This window comes from Onychostruthus taczanowskii, unplaced genomic scaffold (assembly GCF_017590055.1).
Source record: "Onychostruthus taczanowskii isolate IOZ18803 unplaced genomic scaffold, ASM1759005v1 scaffold3, whole genome shotgun sequence".
Taxonomy (NCBI): Eukaryota; Metazoa; Chordata; class Aves; order Passeriformes; family Passeridae; genus Onychostruthus; species Onychostruthus taczanowskii.
Window position 1 is genome coordinate 1,336,381 of NW_024500349.1, and position 17,115 is coordinate 1,353,495.

At 40.9% G+C, this 17,115-nt stretch overlaps 1 protein-coding gene across 10 annotated transcripts in view; it reads right to left on the minus strand.

The window, feature by feature from the left end:
• Nucleotides 1–2,090: 2,090 nt before the first annotated feature.
• The window catches only part of DYNC1I1 (dynein cytoplasmic 1 intermediate chain 1), a 212,613-nt gene continuing 197,588 nt past the window's right edge, over nucleotides 2,091–17,115 (minus strand). For 8 of the 10 annotated variants that reach the window (XM_041408338.1, XM_041408337.1, XM_041408343.1 and 5 more), the window contains 2 exons: nucleotides 16,167–16,185; nucleotides 2,091–3,046 (listed from right to left, as the gene is read on the minus strand). In XM_041408338.1, coding sequence (XP_041264272.1) covers nucleotides 2,892–3,046; nucleotides 16,167–16,185 — 174 coding nt within the window. In that variant the 3' untranslated portion in view covers nucleotides 2,091–2,891. The remainder of the gene's footprint in view (nucleotides 3,047–16,166; nucleotides 16,186–17,115) is intronic. The other 2 variants (XM_041408345.1, XM_041408344.1) reach the window with 1 other exon arrangement.

A 17,115-nucleotide genomic window follows, 5' to 3' on the forward strand; every position in this document is an offset into this window, starting at 1 on the left:
TGGATGTTTGTAGGCAAAAGAGACAGGAGAAGATGATTTCTTTTTGCTCAAATTAAAGGATAATTTGGTATTTATTTCCCTACTGGGCAGATTCTGAGTAACATTTTGTCATATATGCTGTTTTAGAAAGCCAGTGAAATGCAGCTATTTGTTTAGCAGCAGGAAAATCAAACAAACAAGAACTGTGGGAGATTCCTGGAAGGGCAGCAACAAGGGCAGGTCAGAAACTCCACTGCAGAATAATCATGAGCAGCAGAAGGGAAGTAAATGCTTCTTGTTCTTGGGTGCTTTTCCATCTGCTTCAGCTGTGTGAAATGGCTCTTTCATGTTATTGCTCTGTATATACAAACCTGTGATTTCTGTGGAAACTCATATGTTTTCCTTGTTCCCTCTGTGTACTGTTGAACCCCCCACACCACAAAAAAGAAAAAAAGGAAAGAAAAATTTCAAAAATGGACTTTGGTCATACTGATTTGCATACAGCAGCAACTGCTGAAGGTCCTATGAGGCTGCTCTTAAAACTATTTCAGAAGCTGTTAATGCTATGAAGTAGGGAGAACTTAGACATGAACATGCAGACCCCCCCTTAGGTTCCAAAAGCTGAATGGTAATATGGAAAAAGTAGAATCAAATTTGCCAGCTGTTCCCACTGCACTGATTATGATGAATGGAAGACAACATTGGCTGCATGCCTTCCCATTACACCACACTCAGGCACTCTCAGATCGTGTCCTCACACTTTGCAATGTGCAGCTACTCCACAGGGAAGAAGGGTGGTGGGTTCTCACCTGTGCCTCCCATTATGGCAGTACTTTGGTGTGTATCCACCTGTGCATATGTTCTGGTCTTGTGACCCGCTGAGAACCAAGTGTGTTTTCCTCTCTTCCACTCTGCACCACATCTGCCTCATCCATGTATACAGACAGCAGTTGGGGTTTCTGAAAACAGGGCAAAAGAAGGGAAAAAAACCCCAGAGATGATATCTAAGCTGCTCCTTTACAGTCATTTCACCTGGCTGTTTGTTCACCTTTAAGCTACAGAAGTGCTGCAAGTGCTACACTGGTTCTTGAGGACAACTCCCAGAGCACCCAGGGGAGCAGCAGGAACAAAAAGTTCTCTAACATATGGCTCCAATCTCAGGGTGCCACCCGAAAATGACTGCTATATCTCTCCTGTGTACTAGGCCTTCTGGGAGAAGGTGCTCCCCACAGCCCAGTGGCTGGACATTTTCATGGGGCACTGGGAGATAGCTGCAGGTACCGCCATGAAGATGAAAGTAGCCCCTGCACGCTCACAGGGAGGTGCCTCTAACCACCAAGAAGAGAAATGCAGCTTTTCCAAAGGATTCATCTTCTCAGCCTACTCTGGCTTTGGCAGTGCAGACTTCCCAGAGTTTCTGGATTGGGCTGTAGCCTCAAACATGATCAGATGATGTGTTCATTCCTCAATATGACTCCCAAAGATGAGATGAGAAACAATGTACAAGATCCTTCTTGTCAAACTTGCAGTGTTTCTTGCTAAAATGTTTACCTCCATGCCCCTAAATGGACCACTGCTAAACCCAGATATCAGAGCTGTCCTCTGGCTCAGCAGTGTTGTGACATGGATGTACTGAGGAGCCTCACCACCAACATCCCTCTGGGCCACAGCACCCAATGAGACCAGTCTGCACTCTGTTTCTTTGCTCAAGCCACAAGAGATTGTCATAAAGGAGCTTGTTCCTCTGTCCCCTGTCCCAGCCTGTCTCTCAAGACAGTCTAAGGAGGCCTTGTCTCTCGTATTCCTTTTCTTTCAGCACATATGGCAGCATGCTGCTGCTCTGTGTGTGCAGGTAAGCATGGAGGGAAAATAAAAATTAGGCCAGAAGCTGACACGCAAAGCTTAGTGCTTGCCCATGTAAAATTAGTAGCAGGGTCTGATCCACACAGGTCCATTACTGGGCAGTCCCAGTGCTGAAGGTACCTATTTACAGAGCAGCTGCAGGAGTTTTCTGTGCATCAGGGCAGTCACATCTACCCAGTGCCTCACCAGTGACTGGCAATGAACATGCTGAGCACTGCTGGCAAAGAAAGATCAACCACACTGCAACAGAACAGGCCTGATACATTTTATTGGCAATACTAGTGTCATACTTGGGAACCACAACCCTTTGTCAGACTATTAGTGTTAACTTGCATGACAAGTATCAGTGACCAACTGTATCTGAAATATAGTTAAAGTGCCTAGAAATAATAGGCATCTTAAAAAAAAAGGAAAGGGAGCTCATTCCATCCACTCAAGCCAACCTTTATAGATCTTACATCTTAAGCACAACTGATGTACTGTAATTGTTACGTGGACTTTAATGTAACCTCTACAGCAGCACACAGACAATGCAGTTCTCTCATTATGCACATGCTTTAGGATCGTTTATTTTAATGCTTTCAAATAAATATGTTCCATGCAGCACACCGCAATAAATAAGGAGCAGCAACTTTCGTATAGTACATCCATTCATAATGTAAGTCACCATGTGATACACCACATCTAAAGTCTTTGGCCCAGTCCCATACAGTGAAGCACACCACATCTGCACATAATCATATCTGGCTTCATATGGATTTAATAGGACTATGCCAGAAGGGCAATGTGAGCACAAGTTTAACCAGGGGTTCCTAGCTATTAAATACAGCTCCTAAGTAGTTAAAAGGCAACAACTAAACCCATAAAGGGTTGATTTGTCTTTTCTTTCTTACTTTTCAGACAGAAATATAAAGTATGAAAATGCTCTGGATATTTTCAGCCTTGTGTAAAGCAGTGTGATTAATATGGAATGCTTTGAGCAATACTGGCATGTACACTGGCATCAAAAGCCACAGCAAGACTGACTCTGACACTGAACACTGGCGAACTCAGGGGGGAAGCTGCTGTTCTGGCGGGCGCTGCTCCTCTCCCTCTATGCCGAGAGCTCCACCGCCCCCTCTTCCTCGCTGTCGGCTCGGTTGGCGCGGATCTCCACCAAGGTCCGGGCAAAGCGCGTCCACTCGTCGTTGTGTGGAACAGCCAGCTGCAGGACAAACCAGCAGAGAATTAATTAAGTCATTGGCAGTGCAGGACTGGTTCTTGCCCTGGCCCAAAACTGAGGCAGCTCCTTGGAGGAGAGCTCCTCTCGCTATCAGCACGGCTGTGCACAGGGAAGCACCAAGGCAGGTGCCTCACCAACCCACCCCGAGCTGGTACCTGGGAAGCGTGGCCAAGTTCACATGGCACATCTGGCAGTTTCCCATTCAAGTACCAGCCAGAACGAGCCCCTAGTCAATGGCAGAGCAAAAGGCTTTATCTGCTTGATTTTGTAGTGTTGCTGCAAAATCTACCCCTTGGTTAAAGTATTTCAGATTTTCCCAACTAGAGCAAGGCCTTGATCTCTACATGTACACACACGTATGTTCCACTTACACACACAAGTGGGCCATTGGCAGTCAGCAACCCTGTGCCCAAGTGTAATTGTTTGCAGGACCAGGTCAGTGTGCACAAGGTAACAGAGCTTTTAAAACACTCCGTTGAAACTATTTTCCTGAAGTTCATTAAAGCTCTAAGTAGTAAAATAAATATATTGTGTTATTTTAGTTACCCTTCTCTGTGTTAAGGAATTCTCAGTTACAGGAAATGCATTACAATGGCCAACTGGATACTGCATTACTAGTCTGATTTTTCTATATCATCATGCAAGATCCATTTCCATTTAATACCATTGATGTTTCTAATGAAGAGCTCTTGAACATTAGGCTTCAAGAGGGACATGTAATCTAAATAGCTGAACTTCCAGACAAAATGCTTTAGTGCTATGGCAAAACAATACTGCAGTCATTTCCAGCTGGATCCAATACTGCAATTTCTGGAAGATAATGCAAGCTGGGATTGAGATAATTAAAAAGAAAAAAAAAAAATAAAACCACAAAACGAAACACCAAAACAAAACAAGCACTTTTCTCAACTTTGTTTTCATTAAGCCAAATTCCAGAAAATGGCAACAAGCATCCACATGATCCATGCAAGTTTTCACTGCCCTCCTGACGCGCTGTGATCACATCCTGCATATAATATGAAAGAATAACTGTTTCAAGACATTACACACTGCTTGGTACTGAAGAAGGAAACTGTTTTGGAAACTACAGGAAACTATAATGAACTGCTGTCCACCTTAGCAAATGGATGCTTTTGGACTGAAGAATGGGTATAACCATAGCTAATCCAGTCTGTACTACCCAGTACTCAATCTGAATTGGCTTCAATATTTTAATACACCACAAGAAGTGTCAAGCAGATGGTCAGCTAACTGTGTCCATGTGGCACTAGTAGATCACAGGTGCCCATGAGGTATATGGTACATTGTACTGAAAAACAAAGTATTCTCTTCTCGTTACATCTTGACTGGATACACAGAACTGGAGACTAAGAAAAGCACATGACCCAGCTAGGGAAAGAGCTTGTGTGTATGGCCAAGATTACCTGCGTGTGGAAGCTCCACATCCGCTGGTGCACGTGTTAGTCGTATGGACAAAAATTTGCAATACAAGATCCAAATATCTCCGTATCTCACTGGCAATTAGCAGGTTTTCTTTCAATTATTTTTTCTCTAGCTTTGGCTCTACATCCAGTCTATTGCAGAAAACACTGTGTTTTTTAATGCTTCCCATATATTATACATGTATTATACATGTATATCAGTGACTGAGTTACATTATGAAGGGCTGGTGTGCAAGTTTGGCGTTTGCCTGTTGAAACACCAAATATAGTACAGTTAACATTTGGTCAGGCTATGGACTGAGAAATGCAGCCTGTGAAAAAGCCATGTCAGCCCAGTTAATATAGGCATCGTTGCAGTCTCTGGGTTTTCCATGCTTTGTCTTCCACTTCTGGCATTTTTCTTCTTTACTTCTCCCAGGAATGGAGACCAGAGTTACAAGAGTAAATAATTTCAGACAGCTATCTCTCACGCTCACATACACAGATGCGGATCTGGGATGGCCTGTATTTGAGAGACCACTCTGTCCTTTTAAAATCCTTCAGCAGAAGGATGTAGCACCAGAAGAGAGGTCAGTGCCCCAGCTCACAAGTACCTGTAGCACAGGTTTGGCCACAGCCACACACCTAGACTGGCTTCTGTGTAGTAGTAAGGGGCAGTGCAGAGATCCTGCTATCAGAGATGGAACCAAAACCAGCTGTGCAACTATCTCCCTGTCATTACTATATCTCCTAAAAGATTTCATTTCTTCTGATGTGCACAGCACTACCATTTGTCAAACTCTTGAATGAAATGAGTCTCACTGATTTCAAGTAGAAAAATCTTTGAAGTGGAGCAATACTGTAGGCAAAGAACTTTCTGAATTTAATAAAGCATCACTGCTTCTTGTCTTCTAAAGTCTTTAACAGCATTACATTGTATTAAGTGGCTGAAAAAGAAAAGATGTCATTCTAAAGAAAAAATCTAAATATATTTATGACATTGAGATAATTTAATTGCCAATACTCCCCAGCATGGCCACAGACAAATAAAATCAAAGTCCAGGCTATTAAAACAACTTCGTATCTCAAACTTGAAGTGTCTCCCCAGGAATGTATGCATTACATGCATTATTTTTAGCTGACAGTGTTAGCAAGGTCTGGGCCATTTCTAGTGACTCTGTTCATAAAGCAATTAATGACTGAAGTCAATACCTTTAGCACAGAGAAAAAGACATTCAATGCCCACATGCAACCTAATGCCTTACAACTTCATCTTATTTTACCTTATTCTTATTTAAGCACTGCATCATGCTTTCAACAAGGGGCCAATCCTGCTAACAGACTGTTGGTAGAATAAACCCCTCTAATGTAATTCCTCAGGGATGCAGAGGGAAACCTTGGCAATTATAAAGTCAAAGGAAAAACTGTCTTTTATCCTCCAAACCCCTTCTTTCTGCAAAGGCCCCAATACTAAACCACAATAGTTATACAGGAAAAGACCACAAATAAAAGTATCCACAAACTCCAATTCAACTTCTCTGGATTAATGATCCCCTTCCAGTCATTTTCCATTCAAGCTCCTTCATCTGGATGCATTGACACCCACAAGTGCTGGAGACCTGAGTCTATCTGTGGGATCTCCCTCTCAGCTTTTATGCACGTTTTCCCTGCAAATAGCAGGGCAGAGGTAGAAGAAATGAGGAGATACTCCACGGAGGAAGGGCGGAGGTTTAGAGCTATCTGGGTGTTCCCCACTCATGTGACAATTTTTCTGTCCACTTCCAGTTACTACAAAGCAGCATCTGTTAACTTTCATATCATGATGTTGGTGCAGGGTAGAAATGTTCACCAAAGCATAATAATATAATAACTTATTTGGGTCAGGTTATTTGAATGAACTGATGGTAAGGCATGGAGCAGAACAAGAACATAAAAGCTAAGTGTTTTCCTCTGATCCCTTTACAGTGAAAGGCAAATGCTACCCACACCTAATTAATTGATTTACTCACACTGCTTCAGCTTTAACATCATGGTATGTTTTGGTTGCCTCAGACAGTAATTCTAGTGAGGATAACCAGTATTATCTAAGAAAAATGGCTGCCAGGATCTTCCTGACAAGCACCCGTCCTTGCCTTGCTGAAGTGTCACCATTCTACATGATTTATCCACTACACAACCGAACTGTGTCTCACAGAGCTCTTGAGCCTTCTGAAGCTTCTGTTTCTTGGGAGATCACTCTAGCCAAGCACGTCACTTACCTGTCAGCTTTCCTGCCCCGCTCCCCGCTAGGACTGACCAAGAAGATGGTTTATGTGCATCTGGTAGGCATGTGACAGAGTGCCCCATCCCTGAGGCTCACCAGGGAGCACAGGCAGCACCAGGCATGTGAACTTCAGCAAAACCAGCCTCCTCCATCATCCCATGGAGCCAGAGACATCCTCTGTGTGCACATCTTCCAATCCATACAGCAGAGATTTGACAAACACAAGCTGTATTTCTGTGTTTTCCTAGAAACTGTGCAATTAGCAACTTCACTGAACACTACTGCTCTGAAAACTGTGACAGAACTCAGGAAAAGGAGATGCTCTGACCAGACAACTCTTGATGCTGTGTTCTGAGTCAATCAGTGCTGGGCTCCCCCAGCAAGCAGGAAAGGAACAAAAAACCAGTGCCTGAAGATACAAATCAACATCAATTTCATTTTCAGATAAATTAACACCTTCTAGTACATCTGCTCTTTAAAGTCAGGGAAAAGGAAAGAAAAGTAAAAGGCAAAGGAGAGAAGCAGAGGAAGGAAGAAGAGAAGGAGAGATTTTGAGACAAAACTCCCAAATCTTTCACGTGCCTTTTAAAGGAATCTATCCAGACAGTTGAAATAAGATATTACAACATATTTCAAGACTTTTCTGTATTTCCCTCCTATCTATCTTTTTTATGGCTGAGAGTGTTTCAGCTGAATTTGTCCAAATCCCTGTATAGCTTCAGTTTCCCTAAAAAAACACTTCCCAGCCAATGAATTATTCATTGAGGATATTTCACTTTATTCTGACTCCTTGCCTTCCCTGAAGCCTCTAAATCTTTGGGATGGGAGTGGGAATACTCTTCCTGCCTTCATCCGTCTAAGCTCTTGTCCATCACAGCTCTCGTTTGAGGGCAGTGGACTCTCCTGAGAAGGAATCAAAATGCAATTTCAGCAGCAGCAGCCACCTCCACCTCAGAGGAACCAGTGTCCTGTAAGCTCAAAGGGAGCACAGTTGTCTGTGTTGAACCTGTTCTGTTTTCTTTAATGACTGTACCTCATGGGTGTATTTACCTGTCACTGAGACACTAGCTCATAACCTGCAGCACTGATTACTGTGATTGAAATTACTGTGTGATCCCAGTCACCAGTTCAGTAGTCACTCTTTTTTTGGCTTCACCTAGAGCTCAGAAGCCTCAAAGCAAGAACAGCCACGGGAAGAACCCCCTCAGCACTGTCAGTGACCGCGAGGCTGCTGCGAAGGGGCAAAGCTCTCCAGGCAGCACGGCCTGTAAGGCTTCTGACCCACACATCCGTGGACACAGGTGTAAGTGGAGAATCTGACAAGGAGCAGCCACGCCGGCTCGGGAGATCTGCAGAGCCTGTGGTTGCAGCCGGCCCGCGCCGCCCCAGTGCCGCACGCTGTTTCCAATTACAAGCTTGCAGACGAGCCGGCATGGTGGTCCAAGATACACTCCAAGGGTGATAGCGGTTCCCAGTTCAAAAATCTGTGGCCCATTCAAAACATTTGGTGGAAGCACAATGCTTTCTTATTTTTGTGTTAAGGACAAGCTCGTTCTGATCTAAATTGATGGCTTTCTTACAGCTAATCACTGTGCTCCGAAAGGTCAGACACGTTCTGATTAACACGCATCTTTTGTTAGTTACATTTGGGTTTGTTGCTGTTTGGAGGCAAAGGGTGATCTTATTTTAGACAATTCTCTTTACTTAATTTACTTAATCTCATATCTAGCAGGGAAAAGAAAAACTATATAAAAATTGATGTTCTAAAACAGCCTGTTGCTATTACAATTTTTTAGAAGGGCAAGTTAAACACTCTTTGAAGAGACATGTAATTAAAACTTACAAAATACTCAGATTAACCTGAGTTTGTAACAAGTCTGGTAAACTAGTGACTAAAATCTCAGACTTCACACTAAGTTATTTGTGTATGTGGCTTATCACCATTTTAATACTCCTTCAATTCAATTTAACACCATCATCAAATAAACATATTTGCTTCAGGCAAATGTACTTTTAGCTGTATTTTCTCTGAGCAAAATTTTTGTCAACATATATTGTCTGTATAAGTGCTGAAAAGAAATCTGCTGTAAATACTTCAAGCAATGGATTAACATCTGAATGCAGTTACAACATTGTAGGTAAAAATGTGTTTCATGATGATTAACTACTTGAACTTGACAATTTCTAAAAAGTAGAACAATCACTTGGTCTCATTTTCTGGGTGAAAGACAGCACTTGCAGAATGAGGATCACAATACAGACAATAATGAACAATTATAGTTCCACTTTCAGAACTGATCCTATCTTCTGGAGTTCAACAGATGTTTTGTCACTATTGTTGAGGTGAAAACAGATATGAAAATGTAAATATTAAATATCTTAATATACACATAGAGCAGGCAGGAACACACCTATTCTGGCCCTGGTCTTGCCCCCCAGAATCAATTACAGGCTGCCTTTGATATTTTTCTCAACATATATGGATATTTTATTTCCTGAAAAAGCCTATATTTTTTCAGGCAACACCCTATGCCACACACATGGATGGAAACAAAGTGGGAGGTAAGATGCAGAGAAATGGCCACCAAAGTAACCAAGAGCACCCTCTCCACATAACTGAAGTACCACTGTATTTAACTCTTGGGAGAGCCGAGCATCACTGTTAACAATGGATGAAACCACTGGCAGGAACTCAAACCCCACATACTGCATGCAGATGATTTTAATAAGATACAGTGTTTAGACCACAAAGGATACACTCAAGAGTAGCTCTATATATATTTGTTTACTTAATTGAAGGGGTGGAATACCATAGGCAACCTAAATACTGCATTTATTCTCTGCACAGCAGTCAGTCTAGTGTCACAGACACAATATACACCACCCTTCTATGAAGTTAATTACTTAGCCCTCATCTAGATTAATGTCTGTTGTGATTTATTTCTTTGCAATTCGCCAGCAGGCTCTCATTTAACTAGTGCTGCCTAAGTAAAAAAAAAAAAAACCAAAATATTAGCTTATATCAAAATCCCCCAAATTAAACAAACACTGAATCAATTTTCAGCAAACTCTGACTTTTTTCTTCTAAGAAGAACAGTAACTTCTGAATTGTTACACAGTTGATGCTAAATTATATTTTGAATACCAAGCTAACAATAGTGTTATTTTAATAATTTATATGTGATGTGCAAAGATATGCTGTACAAAGGGCCTACATAGGAACTGAACATTTGAATGCTCATTAATTCTTTTCTAAACTTAGTACTCTTTGTCTGCATCAGTCATCTCGATGCCAGTCTAACAGGAGAACAAAATAAAACATAGCCTGTAAATTATACATACGTGACACATAAATGCATGTTAACAGAACATTAAGACTGCAGACTGTTAACACTTCAAAGATAGGAAATGTCAGAGTTAAGACTAGCTCCCTTAATTTGAGCATGTTATTAATTTTGTGTTACGGTACTGTCTTTAATCTTAAAAAAAAAAAAAAAAGAAAAAAAAAGGAAAGAAATAAGAAACAAAAATGGTGCTAGAAGCAAACGCCAATTATGGAAAACTTCAGCCTGAAGGATTACAACTTGATAGGGCACATAGAAAAGAAAACAAGTGGGAAGTATTTTTAATTATAGACAATGCTACAGTTCCTCCTCTAAAACCAGAGTAGACTTGGGCCCTCCTGAATTGACCAGAAGGAATGATGTCCAAGCTATCAAACAGATTATGCCTTCTTCAACCAATCAAATATCAAAATGCTGCATTTGATATCAACTACAGAGGATAAAACATTCAGTAATCATCAGTCATCCTGAAAGAGTTGACTTCAAATTGAAATTTCAAAAACTTTTATTTCCTTAAATCACCTCTTATTTTTAAAATACTATGGCTGACTACAAGTGTATAGCTTGTTCTTGAGCCCACTGCTTTCACCAGTCATATTGGGATGAGCCTCTCTTACGCACCTCCCTCAAGGGATACTTTCAGTGGCAGAGAGTGTAAGCCTGTAAGCCCTTGGAAACGAAAGAGGTAATCAGCAGAAAGAGCAGAAAGACCATCTGCCATGCTTGAGGAAAGCTCACAATTTTGCTTCCACAGAGGTGGTGCCCTAAGCAACAAAGTTCTTGCAGTTCCTGCCATTCCATTTCTTCCGTAATTCCACCAATTTACAGGTGGACTGAGAAAAACAGTGAGGCATGCTGCCTGCCATTCACCTCCCATGGGGATCTCAGCCCTGCTCCAACTGTCGTTTCTCAAAGTCAATGAAAATCCTGGCATTTTTTACATGCATTTCAGGACATTTAACATTTGAAGCTAAGGCATCAGGATTCTTCCTCTACCAAATTACGTTATCAGTTGTCATTATTGCAAAAGAAAGCCTAAAAATATTAAATGAACTAAACTAGAAGGTAAGGACCTGTTCTTTCCAATACCTACTTTTTTTTTTTTTATTTTTTTTTACAGACAACTACATTGATTGGAAGAATGGGCCCATCGTTCTCCCTTGGAACACCAGAGCTTTGGCTTGTGGGGTGGCTGCACTGGCAAAGGTACCTCCCTGGAAGTTCAGCTGCATGAAGGACTGTTGCCTCAGGGAAGAAATAAATCATATTCAGCTCAGCTTGCTTCCCCTCCAGACCAAGCTGGCCACGTCCATGCCATGATTCATGCCAGGAAACCTGTCAGAACAGGAACTTTAAAGGACTACTGCCACAGCTTTCCTGCTCTGAGCTGGCAAATGGACTCTCACCACAGCAGCTTATAAACTGCTCAAAGATTTTAGTCAGCAGAAGAGTTGCTGCCTTCTCTGAGATTTTGTACATATCCCGTTATCTGCAAGAGCTCATCCATCATGACATAGCAGTGGGTTTTATTTTGTTGTTTTGGGTTGGTTTTTTTTCCATTTCAGACACAGATTCTTCCACCACTTTAGGCACTGCAGTATAGATTTCACATTTAAATTAAACACAGAATATAGAATTTTAGCTGCAAAATCGGATATATTAAGGCCCAGATTTATCCTCAGTTGATACTTTAACTGTTTTTTTCCAAGTCACAAATTAAGTATTTTTTCATGATCACAAGACAGACCATTCTGCAATCCATAAAGATTGAAAACATAGTTAAGGATTCTCAAAATGAAAACTGCTACTGGATGTGACAGGTTAAAACCACAGAAGCCCTCTGAAAAAAATTAATTATGCAAAACAGCTCTTGCCTCAGAAGTGTTTTAACTCCACAATGATAAGTCATGGATTTCTATGAAATTTGCAAATTGCTGCACACAAACTGAGTTTAAACTAAATTTCATACTTGGCAATTCTCCTCTTCCATACTCATGGAGATTTTTCTATGGACATTTTTCAGTAACATTTCTTTTTACATCAGAAAGGGGGTAAAGAAATTCAGAGAAAATGTCACCCAAGAGACTAAGTAGATATTTAAAAGACATACTCTGTGACATATACACATGACACATGCACTGACTACAGCTCTGCTCCCCCACCGTGTTCCACAGTACAGGGTTTTAGGATGGGGGCAGACCAGCTAAAGCTGAGACCCCTGTCTCAGCTACAGCTACCACAGAAAGCCTGGACCCAGATTCTCTTTTCCACTAAGCCTCTTGACAAGTTTTCAGGAGAAGCAGTAACTGAGGAACTAGTAGTGTAGCCTGAGTAGTGTCCATGTAGACAGATGGGTATGTCTGATCTGGGCTTCCCTTTGCTCTTTTTCTCTTGCCCTTCTCAGTGCTTCCCAGCTCAGCAGGAAAATACCATCAGGAACGCAGTCACATAGAGCTCTCCCTTCTCCCCCTCCTGCAGGCTGCACTGTGCAAAAAGGGAATGATCTCTCACAGATTCTCTTCTGCTGCTCTCATCACTTCGTTATCTGAGCGCCTTCCAATAGTGTATTAAGCTACATGATTAACTCCTGTCACATGTGGCTTGTTCTCTCTGATCCTCTCTGCAGGGGGAGGATCTAGGCTTTTGCAAAGGAAAAGGAAACATAAGTCAGCTTTAAAAGTAGTGTGCAAATGAATAAAAAGGACTAGGGCCAGAGTTTTTTTGGTTGGTTCACTGGGTTTCTTAAGGTTTTTATTTCATACGATAAGAAGCTGAATGATTCTTCTAAAAGATATCTGTATCCTATTGGAAACTCATGTCTTTTTACCCCATGAAATTCTCTGGAGAGCTACTAAGCTGTCTCTGGAGAACTGCTGAAATATTTCATAGTAAGCAAGTGGAAGCTAAGAATAAAGAATCAACTGAGTTCTTAAGATGACCATTTAAAACCCCCACCCCTTCTGTCTGCTTTCACTAATACCCATTAATTTCACTGTCTAATCAACAAATGAGAAAAAAAGGTACTTTCATTAAAAATCTGACACTTCCTCCTTTCATTCAAACAAGAAACATTCACAACAGCAAAAAAATTGAAGTAGAATTTCATGTCCATTTATCTAGAGAGAGAAACAGAAGAAAGCATTGTTGCCAGGAGGAAGCAAACACCGGGGCATGGGCAGGAGAGTGACCCTGTACACCAGGTGTGACCCACGTCTGCATCACACACAAGCACATCACAAAACCCTGGGGACAGGCTCCACTTTGGGAGGATGTTTGTCCCAGCATCTCTACCTGGCCTGGGACTTCAGCCTTCTGACAGTTAAAAATATTCTTTTAATTTTTGACTCAAATGAATACATGGCCAGCTCGCAGCCACACGCGCTGGTGGCAGCACGTCCTCAGCTCCACTAGGTCTCCTCCTCTGGCCCCAAGCACTCTGCAAGAACATGGAACATCTGTATTGCTGCCAGGCTCATGATTCCCTGGCTTAGTCACACCAAGTTCTTCCATCCCTTTCTACAGGTTACTCTCCTCTCCCCATAACCCACATCCACATCCCTCCCTGACACATTTCAAGAGTCCTTTTTTAAAATAAAATACTTTTTTAAGCATAAGAGCAAGGGATTTTGCACTCACAGTGCAACTGGAATATGACCTGGAAGAGATAAAAGGGAAAAAAAAAAGGGAAAAAATAAATAATAGAAGGTAGGATGAGAGGCTGCTTCTTTTATAACCAAAAGTGCTAAGAGCATTTGCAAAGGTTTGATCTTTTAAACAACAGCAGTTTTATGAAGCTGCTTTGTAAGTCTGAAACCCACGAGAAGGGAGACTGAGAAGGGCAGAGAGCCAGTGATGCCACATGATACGCAAGGGGTGGCAGAGAAAGGGAAGCACAAGGGCCCAGGCTGGCACTGGAGATAAAGATCTCCAATCCTCAGCAACCAGCCTTAGGTAACTCAGATTAATTAGATCACGGCTCAGTTTTCCCTCTTGAAAAGTACTTCCCTAATAAAGATCGTTATTAGGAACATAAGCCTCCATTCCAGCTTCTTTAAGTACCCAAACAGACTGAAATAACAAGGTAAGGCATATCCCTTTCCATTTCTTATCAGACTAATACAAGCTCACTGACAAGCAAACAGTCACCAATAGGTGTGTATAGGGAAATTTCTACTCAGAGATATAAACTTATGCATTTCTGTGTATGGATGTAGTCAAGCCTCATTTTAAACTGTAGAAGTATATGAACACTTGGTTTTAACTTATCAACATAACATTGTTTTTCTACAGAGGAATAAACCAGTGCTTACATAAAGACCTCAAAGCGTTCACAGTAACCTAAAGTAATGAATATTGTAATGAGAAACACAAGTATTTAGGGTGATAATGACTGGACTTTGCTCTACTTAGATCAGCTCACCCCCTATGGAGGCTACCAAAGCTTAAAGATTTTATCACCCTAGTAATCAGCAATGGGTAATGGCCTTCATAAAACACAGTAATTAAATTGACTGATTTCAAACTAGTGCGTTTTTTTCATTAGGGAGTTCTTATTTAACCTACTTCAAAAATCCCTTTGTGAATACAGACTATATCAGTCAAAATTGAAATGATGAGGGACGAGGAGCTTGTTCTGCTCAATATTTCAGACATTATTCAAGTAAAAAGCTGAAGTTCTTGGTATTTTTTTTGTCATCTCTAAATGCTTCCAGTTTTAAAATCTTTCAACTTATAAAACTGGGGGGAAAGAGGAAGCAAATCAAAACCATAGTTCTTTACATTTTCCAACAATTCTTAAGAGATTCTGCTTGATTCTGCTTTGTTAAAACATGTTTTTAAAATTCTCTGAGGCCAGGGTTTCAACCTCCCTAGCAGAAATATCAACGGTGAAATTTAATTATCCTTTATGCCTGGATTCTGCATGTTGTTGTAACTACTGTGTCTTACTTAATCTTTGAATGTTTTTGAATAAAACTTGGTTGTAAGCACAACCCCTTATTATTGCTCAAATTTGCCTTCATGATATGTGCGTGAGCCATTTATCTGTGTTCCAAGAATACTTGTAACCCAACACAGATTTTAAAATAAAATGTTTTAAGGCGAGTCTCAACTCTGCTTTTGTGGCAAAAACATTTCCCAACTCAATATATGCTCTATAGAAGCTTTATGATGGCAAAAGCAAACCTACTGGAAAATCTACCAGAATAACTACATGACACAAAACCTAGCTTCATACTTCTCTCTCTGGGCTACAGCAGTTTTTAACTGCGTGAAAGAGATGCTGGATATGTGTTTTCCATATGAAATCTACAGTGAAACACAGGGATCACAAGACAGAAGTACAAAGTACAAAGCTTCCCCACTCTAGCCAGAAAAAAAAGTGACTCAGTAGTCATACCAAAATGTGAGAGCTGGTCACAAATATACTTTTGTTTCTGTCTAGAGCCCTAAGAATCTCAGAGCAGCTGTTCAAGGCTGCTGGAATCAAAGGAAATTATTTTATAGGCACCAGCAGGATATCCTTACTGTACCACTTCTTCCACGTACTTCAGGGCAGTTATCAGATCCTCCCTCGCTGTTCATGTACTTGAAAATGAGATATGGGATTAACACCTACGATGGAGCAAACAACCTAACACAGCAGCCCTAAAAAGCCTTAAGGCAGTATTAACTCTAAAACCTAACAAAGTCACATAAACATAATCATCCATAGGATTCTGATTTCACTGCCAGGAAACAAGGACAGAGGTAACAACTGTACAAAAAATCCCAGGTAACTGCTCTGTTGGCTGAGCCAGTCTTCCTGGATGGCTTTGAGAAAGACATTTTCTTCTCTCTGGTCCACCTGTCAACACTAGTTGCCTTTTAAAGGCATGACTAGAACTAACTGTCTGAAAGACTGCCAAACAGATGCAATAGTTTGTCCTGTAACCACTTCAGCAAAATAATGTACTGCATTATGCTCCTTGTGATTACAGTTTCAAATTCTGTGATCCTATGCTGCAAACTTGTTTTATGTTTTATTAGAATGAAATAATAAGTCATTGACTCACAGTTTCTATCTATGTACTCACAGTGCAAGCAGAATATGACCTGGAAGAGACAAATGGGCAAAAAAAGGAAATAATAGAAGGTGGATGAGAAGCTGCTTCTTTTACAAGCAAAGGTGTAAAAAGCATTTGCAGTAAGCACGGTAAGCAACAAACATGGTTGTTAGAGAATATTTATGACAGCAGGCACTGTGTAACATCACTGAAGCGTGCACAATGGGAGCAAGCTTTCTAGAAAACAGATCTGCAAAACAGACATGCAGTTAGGTCTAACTATCAATCACCTGAACATGTGAATACATCTATAGGCAGTGGGCCATGCTCTGTTAAAATCAGCTTCTTCCATACAGAAAACTTGCTGCCCAGTAAAGAAGCCCTAAGGCTACAGGAGCTAAAATATATTATACAAGTTATCACAATGATAATATCACAACTACTATGCCAGCAGAAGTTTGAATATTTAGGTCTTACAGAGACTGAAGTGCATATACAATGGTTGGTTGTATGTAGTAGTTTAAGATCCCATCACACTGAAACAATCAGATTTTTGCATGTTTGGGTTTTTATTTCATTTCATAATTCACATTCTTTAAAACTGTTGCTTACTGATCCACAAGAGCACATCTATATGGACTGTTTAAGTCTCCTCTCTGCTGGAATTGTGTGTGTGTAACTCCCATTAATGCTAATGGGCAAAAAGCACACACATAGAGGAGAAAATAGACCCCTCACTGTGAAAATAAATGTGTTCAGTTATTTTCAGATGTGATGCCAGAATCAAACAACTAAAAGTACATAGTCAAAGGAGATAACACTATATAGCCTAACTGAAACTGTCACCATTATTTTTAACTCCCTGGTCACGGACCCTGCCGTGTTCTTCACGTGTCTGACATTTCTTGTTGTCATAAAGACCATGACTAGATAACATATAAACATGGGTCAAATCCTAAATTCTTGCACAAGTGAAAAC